The 20276-nt window shown below is 40.8% G+C and overlaps 1 protein-coding gene across 4 annotated transcripts in view; it reads right to left on the bottom strand.

Moving 5' to 3' along the window:
* kcnab1a (potassium voltage-gated channel subfamily A regulatory beta subunit 1a) overlaps positions 1 to 20276 on the bottom strand; it is a 277910-nt gene that overhangs the window by 27171 nt on the left and 230463 nt on the right. For 2 of the 4 annotated variants that reach the window (XM_048604191.1, XM_048604192.1), the window contains exons 7-8: positions 19829 to 19872; positions 14675 to 14761 (exon numbers count right to left, since the gene is read on the bottom strand). In XM_048604191.1, coding sequence (XP_048460148.1) covers positions 14675 to 14761; positions 19829 to 19872 — 131 coding nt within the window. The remainder of the gene's footprint in view (positions 1 to 14674; positions 14762 to 19828; positions 19873 to 20276) is intronic. The other 2 variants (XM_048604193.1, XM_048604194.1) reach the window with 1 other exon arrangement.

The raw sequence follows: 20276 nt of genomic DNA, 5'->3' as shown, positions 1-20276 counted from the left end.
AATTGGTTGGAGGAAACTGTGTCTCATTGTCTGAATTGACTACATCAGGGATACCATGATGTTACAAATATTTCATGTAAGACTTAGCTATTTCATCCATGGTTGTGGTATGTTTCTTCTTAACCTCTATGTGTTGGATGAAATAATCAAAGACAATGCAGTAAGACCTTCCTTCAAAAACAAATAGATCCATGCTATATTCCCCCATGGTCTAGCGGGGAATGTGGGAATCAGTCTGTCAATCTCAACGTTGAGTATTCTTAATGACCCAACCTCAAAAGTCCTGTGCAGTAAAGAATTCCACAGATTGACTATTGACTGTGAGAAGAAATTCTCTAGTCCTAGGCTCTCCCACGAGGGAAAACAACCTTTCTCCATCTACCCTGTCAATTCCCCTAAGAATTTTCCATGTTTCAATAAGGTTGCTTCTCATTCTTCTAAACTCCAATCAGCAGGCTGAACCTACTCAATCTCTTCTCATAAGACTGTCATTTCATGCATGGTATCAACCTAGTGAACCTTCTCTGGACTGCCTCTAATACCAGTATATCTTTCTTTAGATAAGGGGCCCAAAACTACACACAGTATTCCAACTGTGGTCTGATGAGTGCCTCATATAGTTTTAGCAAAACCTCACTACTTTTATACACCTTTCCCTTTGAAATAAAGGTCAACAATTCTTTTGCCTTCCCTATTACCCACTTAATTTGGTTCCTTTTTTTTGCCTTTGATGGATGAGGACTCGCAAGTCCCTGTGTTCTATAGTTTATTGCAGTCTTTCTCCTATTAAATTGCATTCAGTTCTTCTATTCTTCCTGCCAAAGAACATAGCTTCACTTTTTCCCAAATTATATTTGATTTGCCAAGTCTTTGCCCACTCACTTAACCTGTCCATGTCCCTTTGCAGACTCTTTGAGGCATCCTTACCACTTGCCTTCCCACCTGTTTTTGTGTCATCTGCAAAATTTTTTGTAAACTCTTGCTTTAGTCTGTCTATTGTTGAATGCGACTTCTGCTGTTTTGCATACATGTTAACCTGGGCTGTTGCTTTACCAGGTTGGCACCTTACTTTTTAGGTATTCCTAGTGCTGCTGCTGGCACATCCTCCTGCACTCTTTATTGACCCAAGGTTGATGATGCCCTGGCTTGATGGCAATGGTGTGGAAGGAATACAGCAGGCCATTCCGTTCAAGTTTACGGTTGAATACAATCCTGAGTATGATATGTCAGTCCATTGCTTCAGCTTAAGAACGGCTCTCCTAATTTTGGCACAAGCTCCCAGATATTGATGAGGAAGTCTTTGCAGGATGGATGGGGTCAGTGTGCCTTTGTTTCTGCTGCCCAGGTTGTTGTGTTGTTAAAGCTCCCAACAAAACTTGAGCAGCTGCTAAAATATCCAACTCATTGTGGTGTCAAGCCAAAGGCGATCCCTCACACTGTACTTACGAAAGAGGAATGTAACCTTATTTTTGCATCATAAAAGAGCAACTACTGTCAGCTTTAAAATGAAACAAACGGTTATAGAAATTCATTTCTGAATCAAACTTTGGGATTTTACTGTAATACATAGAGTCATAGGGTAATACAGCACAGAAGAGGCCCTTCAGCCCATTGAGTCTGCACCAACATATCTACCACTAAAAGTCTGCAAATCCCAATTTCCTGCACTTGTCCCATATTCTTGAACGTTATGATATTTCAAGTGTTCATCCAAATAATTTTTAAAGGTTGCAAAGTTTCTAGCCTCCACGACCTTCCCAGGCACTGCATTTCAGATTCCCACCACTCAATGAGTTGAAAAGGTTTTTTTCTCAAATCCCCTCTGAATTTCCTGCCCCTTACCCTAAAACTGTACTGTCTCGTGATTGACCCCTCAACCAAGGGGAACAGCTGCACCCTACTGCCCCTGTTCATACGCCTAATTATCTTATACACCTCAATCATGACCCCCCTCAGTCTATTCTGCTCTAGAGGAAACAACCCAAGCCTATCTTGTCTCTCCTTGTAGGTCAATTGCTCCATCCCAGGCAACATCCTGAAAAGAGTCCTCTGTACCCATCTGATGCTATCACATTCTTCCTGTAGTGAGGTGATCAGAACTGAAAAAGATTGGTGAAAACTAATGTAGGTCCCTTACAGTCAGAAACAGTTGAATTTATAATGGGGAAACAAAGAAATGGTTGATGAACTGAATTCATACTTTGCTTCTATCTTCACAAATGTACCAGAAATGATGGCAAACACAGGGTTCAGTGAGAGAGAGAAACTGAAGCAAATCTGTATTAGTAGAGAAAAGGTGTTGAACAAATTGATGTGATTGAATGCTGATAAATCCCCAGAGTACTTAAGGAAGTGGCCCTAGAAATAATGGATGCATTGGTTATTTGCACTATGGTCTGAAATGGCACAGTTTGCACAGGTTAGGCCAACAGGATGAGAAGAAGCGACTTGTGGATGTTTTCATTTATGTTCTCTGAGTTTATGAAGGACACTCAATTTGTTGTATTTTGGAGCAAAAATTGATTTTGCTTGGGGAGCAAGAACAGTTTGCACTTTCGAACCATTCTCACATGGTTTATTCATGGGTGAAAATTACAGTACAATTTAGTGCCCAAGTATGCTACAGACTACTGTAAATATGTAAATAAATAAACACTTCCCTGTGCACTTTGCAATTTTCTTGATCTGCTTTATGTTATTTGTATGAGCAGCCAATTCTAAACTGCATTAATTTTATTTTGATAATGTCTTCAACACAGCAAGTTTTCATAGTCTCCTAATGACTGATTATCTGATCCCCCATCCTTAACTTCTTCTCGTATGATTAAAGATAAAAGTTTCTAAAGATAACTGGGAATAAAAGCTTAAGCTCAGACAGGGTATGAAACAGAGAATGGAGCACAACTGAACAGGCTAAGAATTCTCACACACACTCGTCAAACAGAGGAGAAATATATGAAAATAATACATGTATACATTTATCCTGACCATTATTTGAACTTTAAAGGGGTTATTGCGTTTAAAGAGGAATGCCATGTTTTCTACAATTGCCATGAGTTATTTTTAACAAAGGCAGTCCTGGAGAATAGCACAATTAAAGCTGAAACAAACATAGAAAATGCAGGAGAAACTCAACAGGTCTGGCAGCATTTGTGAGTGAGAAACAGAGTTAAAGTTTTGAGTTTAATATGACTCTTCTTTAGAATCCAGAATGATTTTGCCATTTTGTACCTGTGTGATCCTGGGCCTCTGGTGACTGCATTTTCTGCAGCAGTCACCCACCTTCCCTTTGGCACTGCTGGTTGTAAAAATTGGCAGCCACTAATTGGCTGGCATCTGTTGGGACATGGGACCTTAAACACACTGCCCCCACGCCAGGATTCTATTTCTGGGAAAAAGACCAATTAAGGCATGTTATAATTTGAGATTGCTCATAGTTCCCAGGGCCTTTCCCAAAGCATGCAGGAGACCCAGTTATACTGGCCTAACTCATTTTGTATACTTGAAAATGGAGCTCCAGTACGACCAGTATGTCCATTTCCAAATAATACCAGTATTTTATTGGGTTTTCTCTCTGAGCCATCACCTCAACCTGAATGTGCCCCCTACTGTGTCACTGCAGTTCAGCAACTCCTTTGACACATGGACACTAAACAGACACATTCTTTAAGATTCAAAAATATTTAATTAACTGTTTTTATAAGCATGAAAAAATAACACTACAGGTGTGTCACAATTTGTTGCTTTGGTTTACTCGCCACTTTTGAAATTATATTTCTCACAATCGATACTTTAGAATATTTTGCACTTCAGTAAATTTGTGATTCTTGTTCACCGGAAGTATGTTTTGGAAATCTGGCTGTATGCACATGATTTACTGAGTAATAGATGAACAAATCTTGTGTACTTTACAGCCAAGTTTTTATTAAAAGCTGTAAGCAGGTGAAATTACCAGGAAGAAGCTAGAAGTTGGAAAATTATTCATTAGCATTCTTAGAACTTTGCATGGGAACTTTGGGCTCCTGTCTTTTTCTTTAGAAACTTACAATTTCCGCATAACAACTGTCCACCCATCAACAATCAAGGCATTTCAATGAAGCATAAAACCAACAAACCAAGGTCAAGGGCTTAGTCCATTAGAGGAAATCATGACAGAGGCTCCATGGAATTGAAGAGATCATGAAAAATAATGGTCAGGTAAATTTCAAAAGCTAATAGACTGTAACTATTTAGTGAGGTTATATCACTATGGTGATTTCAAAATGGTAGTTCCCTAGTTTTACAGAGTAATTAACCACAATGCCAAAATGGCCTTTGTAGATATGCTGATGTGGTCTATGATATCAGCTGGCTGTAGTTGGCTTCTAGATACATTTGTGCATATGCATGTTTTGTGTGCAACCCTGAGCTGATGGCTGCTTAGGCCTGGGCCCAACCTGGAACTGAGAGATTATGCCAAGGCTGCTAATGGGCCTGTTTCTACCCTCAGCTACTCCTCATCCAAGTTCCAGGCTATCCAGGCACTCGCACCACCAGATCCTACTCAAGTTAATGTGCGTGATGGATGTCAGATTGTGAGGCCTTTGAAAGACAACTGTAGCAGGGAAGGCATCACTTCATCTGAGAACCCTGTCAAAGGGTGTGTTAGTCTTTTCCCAACTCCCAACGTTGCCTGAAATAAAGTCATGGGGTCATGGAGAAATACAGCACAGAAACAGACTCTTCAGTCCAGCGCGTCCATTCCAACCAGATATCCGAAATAAATCTAGTCCCACTTGTCAGCATTTGGCCCACATCCATCTAAACCCTTCCTATTCATGTACCCATCCAGATGCCTTTTAAATATTGTAATTGTACCAGCCTCCACCATTTCATCTGGCAGCTCATTCCATACACGCACCACCCTCTGCGTGAAAAAGTTGCCCCTTAGGTCCTTTTTAAATCTTTCCCAGCTCACCTTAAACCTATGCCCTCTAGTTATGGACTCCCCCAACTTTTCTGATGAAGGGTCTAGGCCCGAAACGTCAGCCTTTCTGCTCCTATGATGCTGCTTGGCCTGCTGTGTTCATGCAGCCCTGCACCTTGTTGTGTCGGGGAAAAGACCTTATCTATTTACCCTATCCATGCCTCTCATGATTTTATAAACCTCTATAAGGTCACCCTTCAGCCTCTGATGCTCCAGGAAAGGTAGCTCCAGTCTGTTCAGCCTCTCCCTATAATCAAACCCTCCAAACCTGGCCTAACCAATGTCCTGTACAGCCGCAACATGACCTCCCAACTCCTACACTCAATGCACTGACTAGTAAAGGCAAGCACAACAAACACCTTCTTCACTATCCTAACTATCTGCAACTCCACTTTTAAGGAACTATGAACAATCACTCCAAACTCCCATTGTTCAGCAACACTACCCAGGACCTTACCATTAAGTGTATAAGTCCCGCCCTATTTTCCTTTCCAAAATGCAGCACTTCACATTTATCTAAATTAAACTCCATCTGCCACTCCTCAGCCCATTGGCCCATCTGATCAAGCTCCTGTTGTACTCTGAGGTAGACTTCTTTGCTGTCCACTACATCTCCTGTTTTGGTGTCACCTGCAAACTTACTAACCATACCTCCTACATTCATATCCAAATATTTATGTAAATGACGAAAAGCAGTGGACCTAGCACCGATTCTTTTGGCACACTGCTGGTCACAGGCCTCCAATCTGAAAATCAACCCTCCGCCATCACCCTCTGTCTTCTACCTTTGAGCCAGTTCTGTATCCAAATGGCTAGTTCTCCCGGTATTCCATTTGATCTAATCTTGTGAACCAGTCTAGCATGAGGAACTTTGTCGAATGCCTTACTGAAGTCCATATAGATCATGTCCATTGCTCTGCCCTCATTAATCCTCTTCATTACTTCTTAAAAAAACTCAATTAAGTTACTGAGACACGATTTCCCATGCACAAAGCCATGTTGACTATTCCTAATCAGTCCTTACCTTCCCAAATACATGTAAATCCCTTCCCTCAGGATTTCCTCCAACAACTTGCCCACCACCAATGTTAGACTTACCAGTCTATAGTTCCCTGGCTTCTCCTTACCACCTTTCTTAATTAGTGGCACCACGTTAGCCAATCTCCAGTCTTTTAGCACCTCACCTGCAGCTATTGATCTGTCAGTACCTGTCAATATCCCAGCAAGGGGCCTACCAATCACTTCCCTAGCTTCCCACAAGGTTCTAGGATACACCTGATTAGGTCCTGGGGATTTATCTACCTTTTACATCTTAAGATATCCAGCATCTCCTCCTCTGTAATATGTAAATTTTTCAAGATATTGCCATTTATTTCCCCATGTTCTGTATCTTCCATATCCTTCTCCACAATAAATACTGGTGCAAAATACTTGTTTAGTATCTCTCCCATCTCCTGCAGTTCCAGGATATTATCAAGCTAGAGAGGGTTCAGAAGAGATTTACCAGCATGTTGCCAGGTATAGAAGGTTTGAGTTATTAGGAAAGGCTAAATAGGCTGGGACTTGTTCCACTGGAGTGTGGGAGGTTGAGAGGTGACCTGATAGAAGTTTATAAAATAATGAGAGGTATCGATTGAGGTGATGATAGTTGCCTTTTCCCTAAGATGGGGAATTCCAGGACTAGGGGCCACATTTTTAAGGTGAGAGGAAAGCAATTTAGAAAAAGTCATAAGAGGCAAATCTTTGACACAGAAGGTGGTTTGTGCTTGGAATGAACTTTCCGATGAAGTGGTGGATGTGGATACAATTACAACAATTAATAGACATTTGGATGGATATATAAATAGGAAAGGTTTGGAGGGATATGGGTCAGGAGCAGGCAGGTGGGACTAATTTTGTTTGGGATTATGTTCAGCATAAATTGGTTGGATTGAAGGGTCTGTTTCCGTGCTGTATGAGTCTACGATTTTTTGACTCACGCATAGGTGGCCCTGATCTTTAACGGGCCCTATTTTCTCCCTACTTACCCTTTTGTCCTTAATGTATTTATAGAATCTCTTTAGATTTTCCTTAACCCTGTTTGCCAAAGCTATCCCATATCGCTTTTTTGCCCTCCTGATTTCCCTCTTAAGTATAATCCTACTGCCTTTATACTCTTCTAGGGATTCAGTCGATTTCTGCTGACGTATGCTTCCTTCTTTATCTTGACCAAAACCTCAATTTCTCTATTCATCCAGCATTCCTTACACCTACCAGCCTTGCCTTTCACCTTATGAGGAACATACTGTCTTTGGACTCTTGTTATCTCATTTTTGAAGGCTTCCCATTTTCCAGCCATCCCTTTACCTGCGAACATTTGTCCCCAATCAACTTTTGAAAGTTCTTGCCTAATATTGTCAAAATTGGCCTTCCTCCAATTTAAAGCTGTAACTTTTAGATTCGGTCTATCCTTTTCCATCACTATTTTAAAACTAATAGAATTATGGTCACTGGCCCCAAGGGTGCTCCACCACTGACACCTCAGTCACCTGCCCTGCCTTATTTCCTAAGAGTAGGTCAAACTTTACACCTTCTCCAGTAGGTACATCCAAATATTGAATCAGAAAATTTTCTTGTACGCATTTAACAAATTCCTCTCCATCCAAGCCCTTAATGCTATGGCGGTCCCAGTCTATGTTTGGAAAGTTAAAATCCCCTACCATAACCACTCTATTATTCTTACAGACATCTGAGATCTCCTTAAAAATTTGTTTCTGAATTTCCCACTGACTATTGAGGGGTCTATAGTACAATCCCAATAAGGTGATCATCCCTTTCTTATTTCTTAGTTCCACCCAAATAACTTCCCTGGACGTTTTCCCAGGAATATCCTCCCTAAATACAGCCATAATGTTATCCCTAATCATAAATGCCACTCCCCTTCCTCTCTTGCCCCACTTTCTATAGCATCAATACCCTGGAGCATTAAGTTGCCAGTCCTGTCCATCCCTAGCCACGTCTCTATAATTGCTATGATATCTCAGCTCCATGTTCCCAACATTGCCCTGAGTTCATCTGCCTTATCTGTTAGGCCTCTTGCATTGAAATAAATGCAGTTTAATTTATCAAACCTACTTCATTCTCTGCTTTGTTCTTGCCTGCCCTGACTATTTGACTTGCTGTTTTTCCCAAATGTATCAGTCTCAGTCTGAACTCTTTCCTCACTATCTCCCTGGATCCCACCTCCACACACCTCCCACCTGCCCACTAGTTTAAATCCTCCCAAGCAGCTCTAGCAAAAGTCCCCACCGATACATCAGTCCCCTTCCAATTCTGGTGCAATCAGCCTTCTCATACAGGTCACTTCTACCCTAGGAGAGATCCCACTGATCCAAAAATGTGAACCCTTCTCCCCTACACCAGCTCCTCAGCCACGCATTCATCTGCTCTAACCTTCTATTCCTACCCTCACTAGCTCGTGGCTTTGGGAATAATCCAGATATTGCTACTCTCGAGGGCCTCCTTTTTAAATTCCTGCCTAACTTATTATATTCTGTCCTCAGAATCTCATCCTTTTCTCTTCCTATGTCATTAGTTTCAATGTGTACAACGACCTTCTGCTGGTCCCTTTGAGAATACTCTGCACCCTCTCCAAGATATCCTTGATCCTGGCACCAGGGAGGTAACACACCATTCTGATGTCTCGCTGTTGGCCACAGAAACATCTGTCTGCGCCTCTGACTAGAGAGTACCCCATCATAATTGATCACTTGGAACCTGATGTGCCCCTTATTACATTTGAGCCAGTCTCAATACCAGAAACCTGGCTGTCAGTGCTACATTCCCCTGAGAGTCCATCAACCCTACATTTTCGAAAACAGCATACTTGTTTAAGATGGGGATAGCCACAGGAGACTCCTGCATGATATGCTTCCCTCTCCTACCTTTTCTGGACATAACCTATCTACCCCTGACTGTATCTGCAGTTTATCTCCCTTTTTGCAACTGCCATCCATCACACCCTCTAGCTCCTGTAAATTCCTCACTGCCTCTAACTGCTGCTCCAACTGATCCATGTGATCCGATAGGATTCACAACCAAACACACTTCCTGCAGACATAATCATCAGCGACATGGACACTCTCCCTAATTTCCCACATCCAACTGGAAGAACATATCACTCTACTAAATGCCATCTTTGCACCTTAACAATCTATAGAACCAGAAAATAGCACAGTCTTACTGCTCTAAAAAACACTGTTCCAGCCTTACTTTGTGCCTATGTTTTGTATTTTTAAAGTTTAATCAGGAGATAGAACTCTTTAAAACATATAACCAAAAAGGAACCCCCTTTATTCACTGCTGAAGATTTACAGAAAAAAGCGTAAGGTTACATTTTAAAAAGCCGCTTAGCTGCTCCCATGCTGTGAGCTCTCCCACACAGGTTTCTCCAAGGTCAGCTGTGAATTTCACTGTTTGTTTATTTTTCTTAGACAAACTCTGATGTCCAGAGATACTTGAAATCAAACAGCAGGACAGCTAGCTGTGCAGATTCACTGCTGGGTCAGACAGCAGTGCAGGTTTATTTCTCCTTTTAATTCACTTCCCATATGATCACTGCATTTGTTTGTCATCCTCCTTTTTTTCAAGTGCCATTGTTTTGATCTTTTTTTTCCTGAAGTTCCAAAACAATGCAACAATTTATAAAACAGTAATTACTGCTCCTAGAATTTGAGGAAATCAGCTTCAACACTGAAAATACCTCAAAAAAGAAGCAGCTCTTACAGTCATAACTTTTTCCCGTCCTCCATCTTGGATTACCCAGAATTCTCATCTTTTCATTGTTCAAGGTGGGACCAACACATATTGGCAAGCCTTCAAAGGGGTTTAAAACATCCACTTCTATTCAGCAACAGCAAAACAAAGCTGCATCTTCTTCTGGGAAGAGACAGGGATGCTTGCCTTTCAATCAACCACAAATATTGGAATCATGTGTCGATTAAGTCTCATTTGGCTTATTCCACCAGATGCTGCACAGCTTTTTCAGATACATTATGGGGGCTCTTAAAAGAGCCATTGTGTGAGTTTGTAAACATGCTCGCTGAGCCGGTGAGTTTGGTTGCAAACGTTTCGTCACCTGCTAGGTAACATCATCAGTGCGCCTCCGGTGAAGTGTCGGTGTTCTGTCCCGTTTGTTATTTATATGCCTTGGTTTGCTGGGTGTTGGTATTATTTCCATATCTGTTTTTCAGTGGTTTGTACACAGGGTCTAATTCATTGTGTTTGTTGATAGAGTTCTGGTTGGAATACCAGGCCTCCAAGAATTCCCTGGTGTGTGTCTGTCTGCCTTATGTGATTATGGATCTGTTGTCCCAGTCGAATTTGTGTCCCTCGTTGTCTGTGTGTAGTGAGGCAAGTGAGAATTGGTCGTGTCTTTTGGTGGCTAGTTAATGTTTGTGTATCTGCATTGACAGTTTTCTTCTGGTTTGGTCTATGTAGTGTTTCTCACAGTCCTTGCATGGTATTTTGTTTATTACACTGGTTTTTGCTGGTTTTGGGTATGGGATCCTTTATGTTTGTCAGCAGCTGTCATAGGTGGTTGTTGGTTTGTGGGCTACTCTGATACCTAGGGTCTGAGTAGTATTGTGGTCATCTCTGAAATGCCCTTGGATGAATGGTAGGGTGATTAGGGAGTCTGGTCGTGTTGTGTCTTCCTGTTGTGGTCTGTCTCAGAGGTAACCCGAAAAGCACAATCTGCCATTACCTCCAAGCAACAAATCTTCTCAAAAACTTTAACAGCCATTGTGTTTTGAATATATTTTTCAGTACAATGTGGCATTTGCTTACAGCTGGTGTACTTGGTCACTACCTTTGTCATCTCTGAGGTGCCAGGGTTGCTTTAGTGAAGGAGAAACAGCTGAGCAGAGCTATTCTACAGACATTGCCAGGGAGGGGGAGCTTTGTTTTGTCAGTCTGAGCCTCCATCTCCATCTCACCAAGTCCTGAATCCCAAAGTCCTAAACTTCTGGCAGATTCCTCAAATGTCAAGTAGTTTCTGTTGTTTCTTTTTGCCTGCACTCTCATTGTGCCACCTAGAGATTGTGTGTAACATATTCCTGAGCAAATAACTCTGTTTTAAACTTTGCCCAGTCACAAGTATCTCCTCAGCCCTGAAGCTCATGAGAAATATCTGTCACAGCCAAGCTGAGGATAATCATCAGTTATATTGCATTATTACATCTGAGAATTCCTGGCTGTTCAATGCCACTTCCATTGGGAGACAGAGAACAGGTTTCTTGCTGAACAGCATTACTGATCCTGACCTAAACAATCATAAAAATCATGGAAGTACATTGTGGATACTGTAATGGGTTTTTAATAATCTTGCCACGTTATGTTGGATGATAATCTGTCAGTAAACTTGTCTGTTGCATTATGATTAAAAACAGAACGTGCTATAAATTCTCTGGATGATATCCATGTGCGTCACAGTGATAACACCCTAGCATTTAATTTCTTAATTTTTAATGTTGCTATGTAACACTTTAAATTCCACACAAGAAACTATTCAACTAAAAAACTACTGAGCAGGAATAAATGCTGCATTACTGTATTTAGCCATAAAATGTTGCATGGTTCCCCTTGTGCATATGTGATCAGAACTTTTTAGTGTACTTGCAAATAAATATACAGCAATTTTTTTTCAACTACAAAACTGTCCGATTTTGTTTTAGCATTCCTTGTTTCTTTTGCAACCCTGGACCAGACCAGTGCACCCCACACCCACATCCCAACCCCAGCACCAAACCTAATTTATCCAGGATACCCCCCCCCACTCCCTCCACCTGACCTGATTCCCCTCCTGCCATACCTGAAACTACCCCACCCCTCACACTGGACTACAACTAATCTAAAACACTCCCTAAATGCTAAACCTAACCAGAACCCTCCCCACACACTGGACCTGACCTGATCTGACCACACATCTTCCCACTGCTGGCACAGAATATCTGAACACCTCAGATTCGATCACAGGATCTGATTTCCTCCACCCTCCCTGTAGTATCCTAAACACTGTACCACTTACCTGACAGTGTTCCACCTTGCATTCCCCACAACCTATCGGTGGCACTCTGTTCCCATTTGGTATCCTACTCAGTTGGCACCCTACCTCCTACTCATCTGGTATCCCACTCTGGCACTATAGCCTATACACTACTGGCATTCTATTACCTTCCTAGTATCTTACTCATAACCATCTGGCACCCTCACACTTACCTTAAGGGGTGTGGTTTGTCTTCTTCTGACAGCTCTGCTCTCTGAAAAAAACTGTCAGAATGGAAGTGTTGTTCCACATTTTTGAGAGACATTACACTACCACTGTCTCACTGTACATTTGGATAATTAAAATGCCCTAGTATAACTGGTCTATAATATTCGCACCTCTCTGTAGTAGCCTTGCAGATTTGTCCTTCTACATCTCCACTGGTGGCCTATTTACTACACCGAATAATGTCTTGGCACCTTTTTTGTTCCTTAGCTGTAGGCAAACCAATTCTGCCCTTCGACACTTAAGGGCATTTTCTTTTCCCACTGCTGCAATGCTCTCCTTAACCAATACTGCTACCATGTCTCCTTTCCTACCTTTTCTGAATACCACATATTCAGGAATATTTAACATCCAATCCTGCACTTCCTTAAGCCAAGTGTCCATGATAGACACAAGATCTCACATGGAAATCGGCATCTGTAACTTATCAATGTTATTTATTACAGTCGGTGCATTCAGATACATGCGCTGTAACTCTGACTTAAAATGTTTTAATTTCTCCCTTATTCCAATACCGTCTCTTTGCTTAGTATTCTCTATCCTAGTGCTATCTGACTCTCTGACCATTTTGAGCACCCTAGTATTCCTTACTGATATACTCTCCTGGTTCCACATCCTAATGATTTAGCTTAAACCCTCCCAGAGCCTAGCATCCTGCAAGGAACTCAGTCCTGGCTTTGTTCAGGTTGAGCCCATCTGGCTTGTACAGGAGCCATTCGCCCGCAGCCCAGCAGTGGCCCAGAAATCTAACACCCTCCCTCAAGCACCATCTTTCCGACAATGCATTCATCTATTTTATCATCCTATTTTTGTATCCTTGTGTGTGTGCCATTGGGAATAATTCAGAGATTACTACTTTTGAGGTCCTGCTTGTTTTTTTTTAACATAGTTCCCCAAATTCTCATTGCAGGACCACTAACCCCTCTCTATCTTTATTGTTGGTACCAATGTGAACCATAACCTCAGTGATTACCCTCCTCCAGGAGACTGCCCTTGAGTTGCTCTGTGACATCTTCAACCCTGCTATCGGGAACGCAGACTTGAGGAGCAGTATGGAAATGTAACAGGATTGCTGTATCATCCCAGCACACTGCAGGTTTAATGTCTATTATGACAGTCTGACTAATAACAAATGACAATAAAAAATAAATCAGTTAATTTGAGCACATATTTATTAGTATAATGAGTATCTAAAAATTCAATGGCACATTTTTAGTTAAAAAAATAATTAGACAGATAAGAGAAAGCTTGATTTATACCAAAATGTTCTGATTTAGAAGGCTGCAGTGAAGAAATTGAGCCCCAGTATCCATGAGTCATCATAATTGTGAAATACGACCAATTTTAATCAGCAGGATGATTAATTTACCTCATTGTAACCACTGTCTAAGATAAAAGAAACTCATACCAAATTTCTTTAATAAAGAAGAAAACAAAAACTCATTTATTACAATGTATCCTTGTGAGATGTGGGAAAATTAATCATTTTTACTAATATGCAAACTTAAACTATACCACGTTTAAATCGAAACACAGACACATTCATTCACAAACAGGACACACAAGTCAAGTCAAGACAAGACAAAACAGACGAGACAGTGTTTTGCAGGAATATTGTGGCTGGAAAATATAGACAAAAAGGAATACGGAGTAAAATCCCAAATCATAAAGGGAAAATGAGGTGACTTCCTCACAGTTCTTTTTGATTTAGGTGAAGATATCATGTTGTTATCAAAGGTGGTGATCAGTAGCCAGATAGTTAAAACTAAGATTTGGCTTGAGTTATTTTTCTTTGCAATGTTATTTCTTTTCCATTCAGAGAGAGAGAGAGAGAGAGCGCAAGATTTGGCTTGCTTGTGGAATTTTGGAGGTCTCAGTTCCATTCTCAGTTCTGTGACAAGTGCTACTTAAACCAATTGAAAAGCTGTCACTGGACAGTTTTTTTTTCAACCCAAAGGTGCCAGATAGACTTATAAAATTATCAAATCCAGCTTCTACAAAAGTGTTATGTATCTGAATAAACACAGAATTCCACTTTTTCTTTGAGTTACATCAAAAAACTGGTTCATTCTCTGCAAATCATTGGTCCAAACTTCAATTTTCCAGCTATATGTCAGATAAAACATCTTTACACCATCCTCATTCAGAATTTTAATCCAGGTCATAGCGGCAAGAGCTGTTAGTGTTACAGTAGTGTCTAAAAGCATTTTATAAATGCAATTGGTGCAAGTTGCAGTCTTCCTGCTAATAATGGTACACTTTAATACAAAGCAGATAATTCTGAGGTTAAAAAAGGCCTTGACAGTTTATGACTGTGATTATGTGCAAACACAGAGTACAGGAACTGGTGCAGTAGCTTGTGTCATCAGAACTTGATTATCAAACTCAATATCACTAACCTTCCATTGGAGTGTTGGTGTCTGGTCGATTGGCAAAGACAACATCAACATATTCAAGCTGCATTCTCTGCAGAGAGGCCTTTAAACCTAAAAAGTAGCACACAGTGTAAAGATGTACAGATTAAAAAGAAGCATTCAAAGAGCAAATAAAGCAAACCATTGTGATTAATTGTTCAGTCACAAATAGGAATCTATCTCAGTCATTATTCAACATGTTCCACATTGTTCAATAGAGTCACACTTGATAATGACATAGCAATATTACTGCCATCAGTAAAACCCACAGGCCCTTTTGAAAATGTAAGGGACAGTCATGATTGGGCTTACCATTTGCTGAGGAGGTCACACAGGAGGGTTCACATAGTGAAGCAATAGTACACGCAGGTGTCCACAGGAGACCTCAAGGTTTTCTGATGCCCCTTTTGAGACATTAGTGATGCAGTGCTGAGAGCACAATATACCGTTCCTGACATCAGGGAGAAAAAACCTACCCAGTGACACCAAAACAGGCTAAATGGATGTAGCTACAGAGGTTGCAGTAGAGGGGTGATGAGGAGGACATGTGTTTAAAAGTTTCAACTGGGCTGATAAGATCTGAAAGTTGAGAGGCAAATAACATCCTGGGTGACAGGCCTATAATTGAATGCAGCGGCATGCACATGAGCTGAACAGACTGAGCACTCATAGTTCTCCATTACACTGCCAGATATAGTGGCCAGTTGCATCATCAAGACGTCAGCTCATCTCTGTCATACAGGATGCAATTGTGCAAAAGCATCCCCGTGGTACATTATAGCTTATGTCAGTGTTCTGTTGGAATGGGTGAGGGAGGCTACCCATATCTCACTCTCTCCTCATCCTACAAGGAAAGAGCGCTCACAGCAACTTCAAGATGTCTCAAAATGGTGATGGTGTAGTAGATTGAAAACAGCAAAAATAACTCCTTTATTCAAAGAGGGAGGGAGACAGAAAACAAGAAATGACAAGATAGTTAACAGCTGTCATAGGGAGAAAAGTAGGAACCACTCTAAAATAAATTGTAGAGGGAAACTTATACATGTTCAAGGTAATCAGGCAGGATCAACATGGTTTTGTGAAAGGGCCATCATGTTTAAACAATCTAATGGAATTCTTGGAGGAAGTAATATGTTCTGTGCATAAAGTGGATGTATTGTATTTAGATTTCCAGGTGTTTGATAAGGTGCCACATCGAAATGTACTGTGGAAGCTCATGCAGTGGGAGTAGCATATTGGCACAGATGGAAGACTGGCTGTTTAACCGAAAGCAAACGGTAGGCATAAATGAAGCTTTTTCTGATATACAAGAGGCAGCAGTGTTGGGACCAATTTTAAGTATTTATATATGAATGATTTGTTGGTAAAATTTGCTGAGAACACAAAGATCAACAGTAAAGTAAGTTGTGAAGAGGCCATAAGGAGCTACAAAATGACATACATAGATAAAGTGTGTGGACAAGGATTGGGCAAATGTAGTATGGAGGGGGGAAATGTGAAATTGTTTATTTTGGTGGGAAGATTACAAAAGCATATTATCTAAATGATGAGAGATTGCAGAGTTCTGAGATGCAAAAAGGATGTAGCTGATCTAGTCAATGAACCACAAAAGGCTAGTACAAAGGTAGAGTAAATGTTTAGGAAAGCTAGCAGAGTACTATCACTTATTGCAAGGGGAAAGGAATAGAAAAAAAGGGAGGGTATGCTTCATAGGGGGCATATAGGGGGCACTGGTAAGACAACACCTGGACTACTGCGCAAAGAATTGATGACCTTATTTAAGAAAGGATGTAAATACATTGGATGTGGCTCAAGGAAGTTTTAGCAGATGAATACAAAAGCAGAAATTGCTGGAGAAACTCAGTGCGTCCAGCAGCATCTATGGGAAGAAAACAAAGTTAATGATTTGAGTCTTGGTGACTCTTCATCAGAACTGATAGCAGCTCAGAAAAAGAGGTATTTATACTGAAGACGAAGTTGAGGGAGGGGGGTAGGATGCTAGGAGAGGTGAGCAATTAGGTGGAGTTGGAGCCCAGAGAGAGGGAAACAGAGAGAGAGAGACAGACAGACAGAGAGATATGAAAGGGCTAGGTAAACAAGGAGATAATGGATAGCAAGTCAAGACAGAAGAAAAACTAAATAAATGATAATAAGAGCTAAGTGCACAAAACTGTGTGAGCTGTGCTGAATGTAACCCACATAATGTGACCATGGGTGACTGCGAAAAGCAAATCCGAGTCATAACAGGACTAAGCATAGGGTGGGTAAAAAACATAGAAGGATGGAATCAGACTGTAAAAGTTACTGAACTTGATGTTAAGTCCTAGAGGCCTTGGGTCCCCAAGTGGAAAATGAGATGTTATTCTTTGAGCTTGTACTGAGAGTTACTGGAACACTGCAGCAGGCCTGTGACAGAAATGTTTGCATGAGAACATGGTGGTGTGCTGAAGTGTCAGGCAACTGAAAGTGTGGGGTCATTTTTGCAGAGAGAATATAGGTGTTCTATAAAGTAGTTACTCAGCCTGCATTTTGTCTCCCCAGTGTAGAGGAGACCACATTGTGAACAGCAAATACAGTAGATTAGATGGAATGAAATTTCGGTGAATTGCTGCTTCACCTGGAAGGTATGTGTGGGGCCTTGGGTGGTGAGGAGTGAGGAGATAAATGGGCAGGTGTTACACCTTCTGTGATTGTGTGGGAAGGTGCTGTGGAAGATGCTGGGAATGGAGAAGGAGTCTAAAAGCATTTTATAAATGCAATTGGTGCAAGTTGCAGTCTTCCTGCTAATAATGGTACACTTTAATACAAAGCAGATAATTCTGAGGTTAAAAAAGGCCTTGACAGTTTATGACTGTGATTATGTGCAAACACAGAGTACAGGAACTGGTGCAGTAGCTTGTGTCATCAGAACTTGATTATCAAACTCAATATCACTAACCTTCCATTGGGGTGTTGGTGTCTGGTCGATTGGCAAAGAGAGTACCTGTGTGTTTGGTCGTGGCATCCTGCTGGAGGTGACAGAATGGTGGCTTATGATATTTTGGATGCAGAGGCCGGTGGATGGTAAGTGAGGACAAAGAGGACCATCTTCTCTCATCTTGGCTCTTATTATCACTTACTCAGCTTTTCTTCTATCCTAGCCTGCTATCCATAATCTCCTTGTTTACCTGCCCCTTTCATATATTTCTCTCTACAGTTACAACATTTCAAGACATTTGGACAGGTACACTAATAGAAAAGGTTTAGAGGGATGTGGGCCAAATGTAGGCAAGTAAGAGTAGTTTAGTTTGAGAAACCTGGTTGGCATGGATGATTTGGACCAAAGAGTCTGTTTCCGTGCTGTATGACTCTATAACATGTTTCCCCTTCCACACTGTCCCTTCCCCCAACTTTGGCATAAATACCACTTTCTCCTGGCTGCTAATGGTTATGATGAAGAGTCATCAGACTTGAAACATTAACTTTGTTTTATTCCCACAGGTTCTGCTGGACCTGCTGAGTTTCAAGCAATTGCTGTTTTTGTTTCAGATCATAGAATTGCTACATTGCAGAAACAGAACATTTGGCCCATCGAGGTCACGCTGACCCTCTGAGGAGAATTCCAACCCCCTACCCTATCCACATACCGTGCATTTTTTTACCATGGTTAAGTCACCTTGCCTGCAAAACCCTGGACACTATGAGTAATTTAGCATGGCCGATCCATCTAACCTGCACATCTTTGGACTGTGGAGGAAACCGGAGCACCCAGAGGAAACCCACGCAGACACAGGGAGAATGTGCAAACTCCATACAGACAGTCACCCAAGGCCAGAATTGAACTGTGAGACAGCAGTGCTAACCATTGAGCCACTCCAAATCTCGAACATCACAGTTCTTTGTTTTATTTTGGCAAATTAATACTTTGAATTGGTAGGTTATATTATGTGGATAGGTTGGACAGGCTAGACTTGTAGCCACTGGAATTGAGAAGACTAAGTTGCAATTTGATTGAAACGTGAAATCCTATGTGGTCATGACAAGGCAGATGCGGAGAGAATGTCTCCTCTTATGGCGAAATGAGGAACCACATGTCTGTTTAAAAGAAAACAGTCGCACATTTAAAACAGAGATGAGGAGAATATTTTTTTCATGGAGGGTCTTTAGAACTCTCTTTCTGAAAAAGTGGTGGAAGCAGAGTATTTGAATATTTTTAAGGTAGAGGTGAATAGATTCTTATTAAACAAGAATGCTAAAAGGTTATCAGGGTTAGGTGGGAATATGGATTTGAGGTTAGAATCAGATAAGCCATGACCTTATTAAGTGACAGAGTAGGCCCGACATAAGTTAGATTAAAATGCAATAAAGCATCTGTCAACATTAAAGGGAGAAAGCAAAAAGCTGAAGCTGGGGGATGACGTTTATTTAATTTTACCTCTAATTTTCCCATTGGCTTATTCATTTTAGGTAGTTTTCCATGAGTGGCATATTGACATTTTCGTTCAATTATTAAATCTAGAGCTACTCCTAACACTGCATGCGGTTAGTTATGTTTCAGCCAGAGTGTCTGAAATGTCTGTAATCTAGCCTGGATTGCTACTGGAAAGACTGTCCTCACAGTTTGCAGCTAGATTTCTGCAAACAGTTGAACACCTTATTGTGTTAGGATGCTCCATTTTTGAGGGAGAAGGGGAATGAAAATGATATTGTCGTTCATGTCATTATAAATATGATTCTTATTGACTAAGTTACAGACACCACTGACTGACTTATTCTGCTGAATCCAGCAGGATTCGCAGGCAATGAAAATGTTAAACATATATACTTCTCCTTTACAAGTGTTTTGCAAAAAAATTCAGAATATACCAGCCCATGCTACAAGAAGAGCTGTCACAATTTGTCCAGCAGTCCATAAGTGAAAGAAACCATGATACAGATACAAAACCATCACATTATCACAACTGACCATTATCCCTTGAAATCCCTGTATTGTTATTTTACCTGTTTTTCAATACACTGTATAATTCCAACCTGACAGCCAAATAGAACTCCTGATCCAAAATAATGGGAAATAAATAGCCTTACAGGATCAGAGCCAAATTCTCAAAGATAAAGGATGCAGCTAGTGTATGACATTTTATCACATACTGTGATGCATACCTTCAATAATATGTTTTCGAGAAAGGCCTCTTTCAGTCTCAGCCCTGTGAATGACATCAAAGATACATTAATATATTATACTTCCACAGACTCAGACAATAGATAAGAAATAATCTGTCACTTACAGTGACTGAAGCTTTTGATGAAGTTTAACACACCCTCGAGGGACTTCCTACCAAAGGAAAATTATTGACTGACAAGAAGTTACATTTGCTGTACAGCTGTTTAGAATACGCAAGTTCTTTTTTATTGTTGTTGGCTGTTGCTTTTTGTAATTCAGTGCAGAGTAACATGGGTCCATTACAGAAGGAAAGGTGTAGGAACTGATATTAACCATTTACATGTCATTGCTTGGTTTTGAACTTAATTACCATCCAACTGCCATACAAGACAATACAAACATAAGAATCTAGATACTTGATTATGAGTTTAACTTGGTACATGAAGC

Source organism: Rhincodon typus, chromosome 13, assembly GCF_021869965.1.
Source record: "Rhincodon typus isolate 14 chromosome 13, sRhiTyp1.1, whole genome shotgun sequence".
Taxonomy (NCBI): Eukaryota; Metazoa; Chordata; class Chondrichthyes; order Orectolobiformes; family Rhincodontidae; genus Rhincodon; species Rhincodon typus.
Note: the sequence above shows the minus strand (reverse complement) of the source record. Positions and strands in the feature narration are given on the sequence as shown.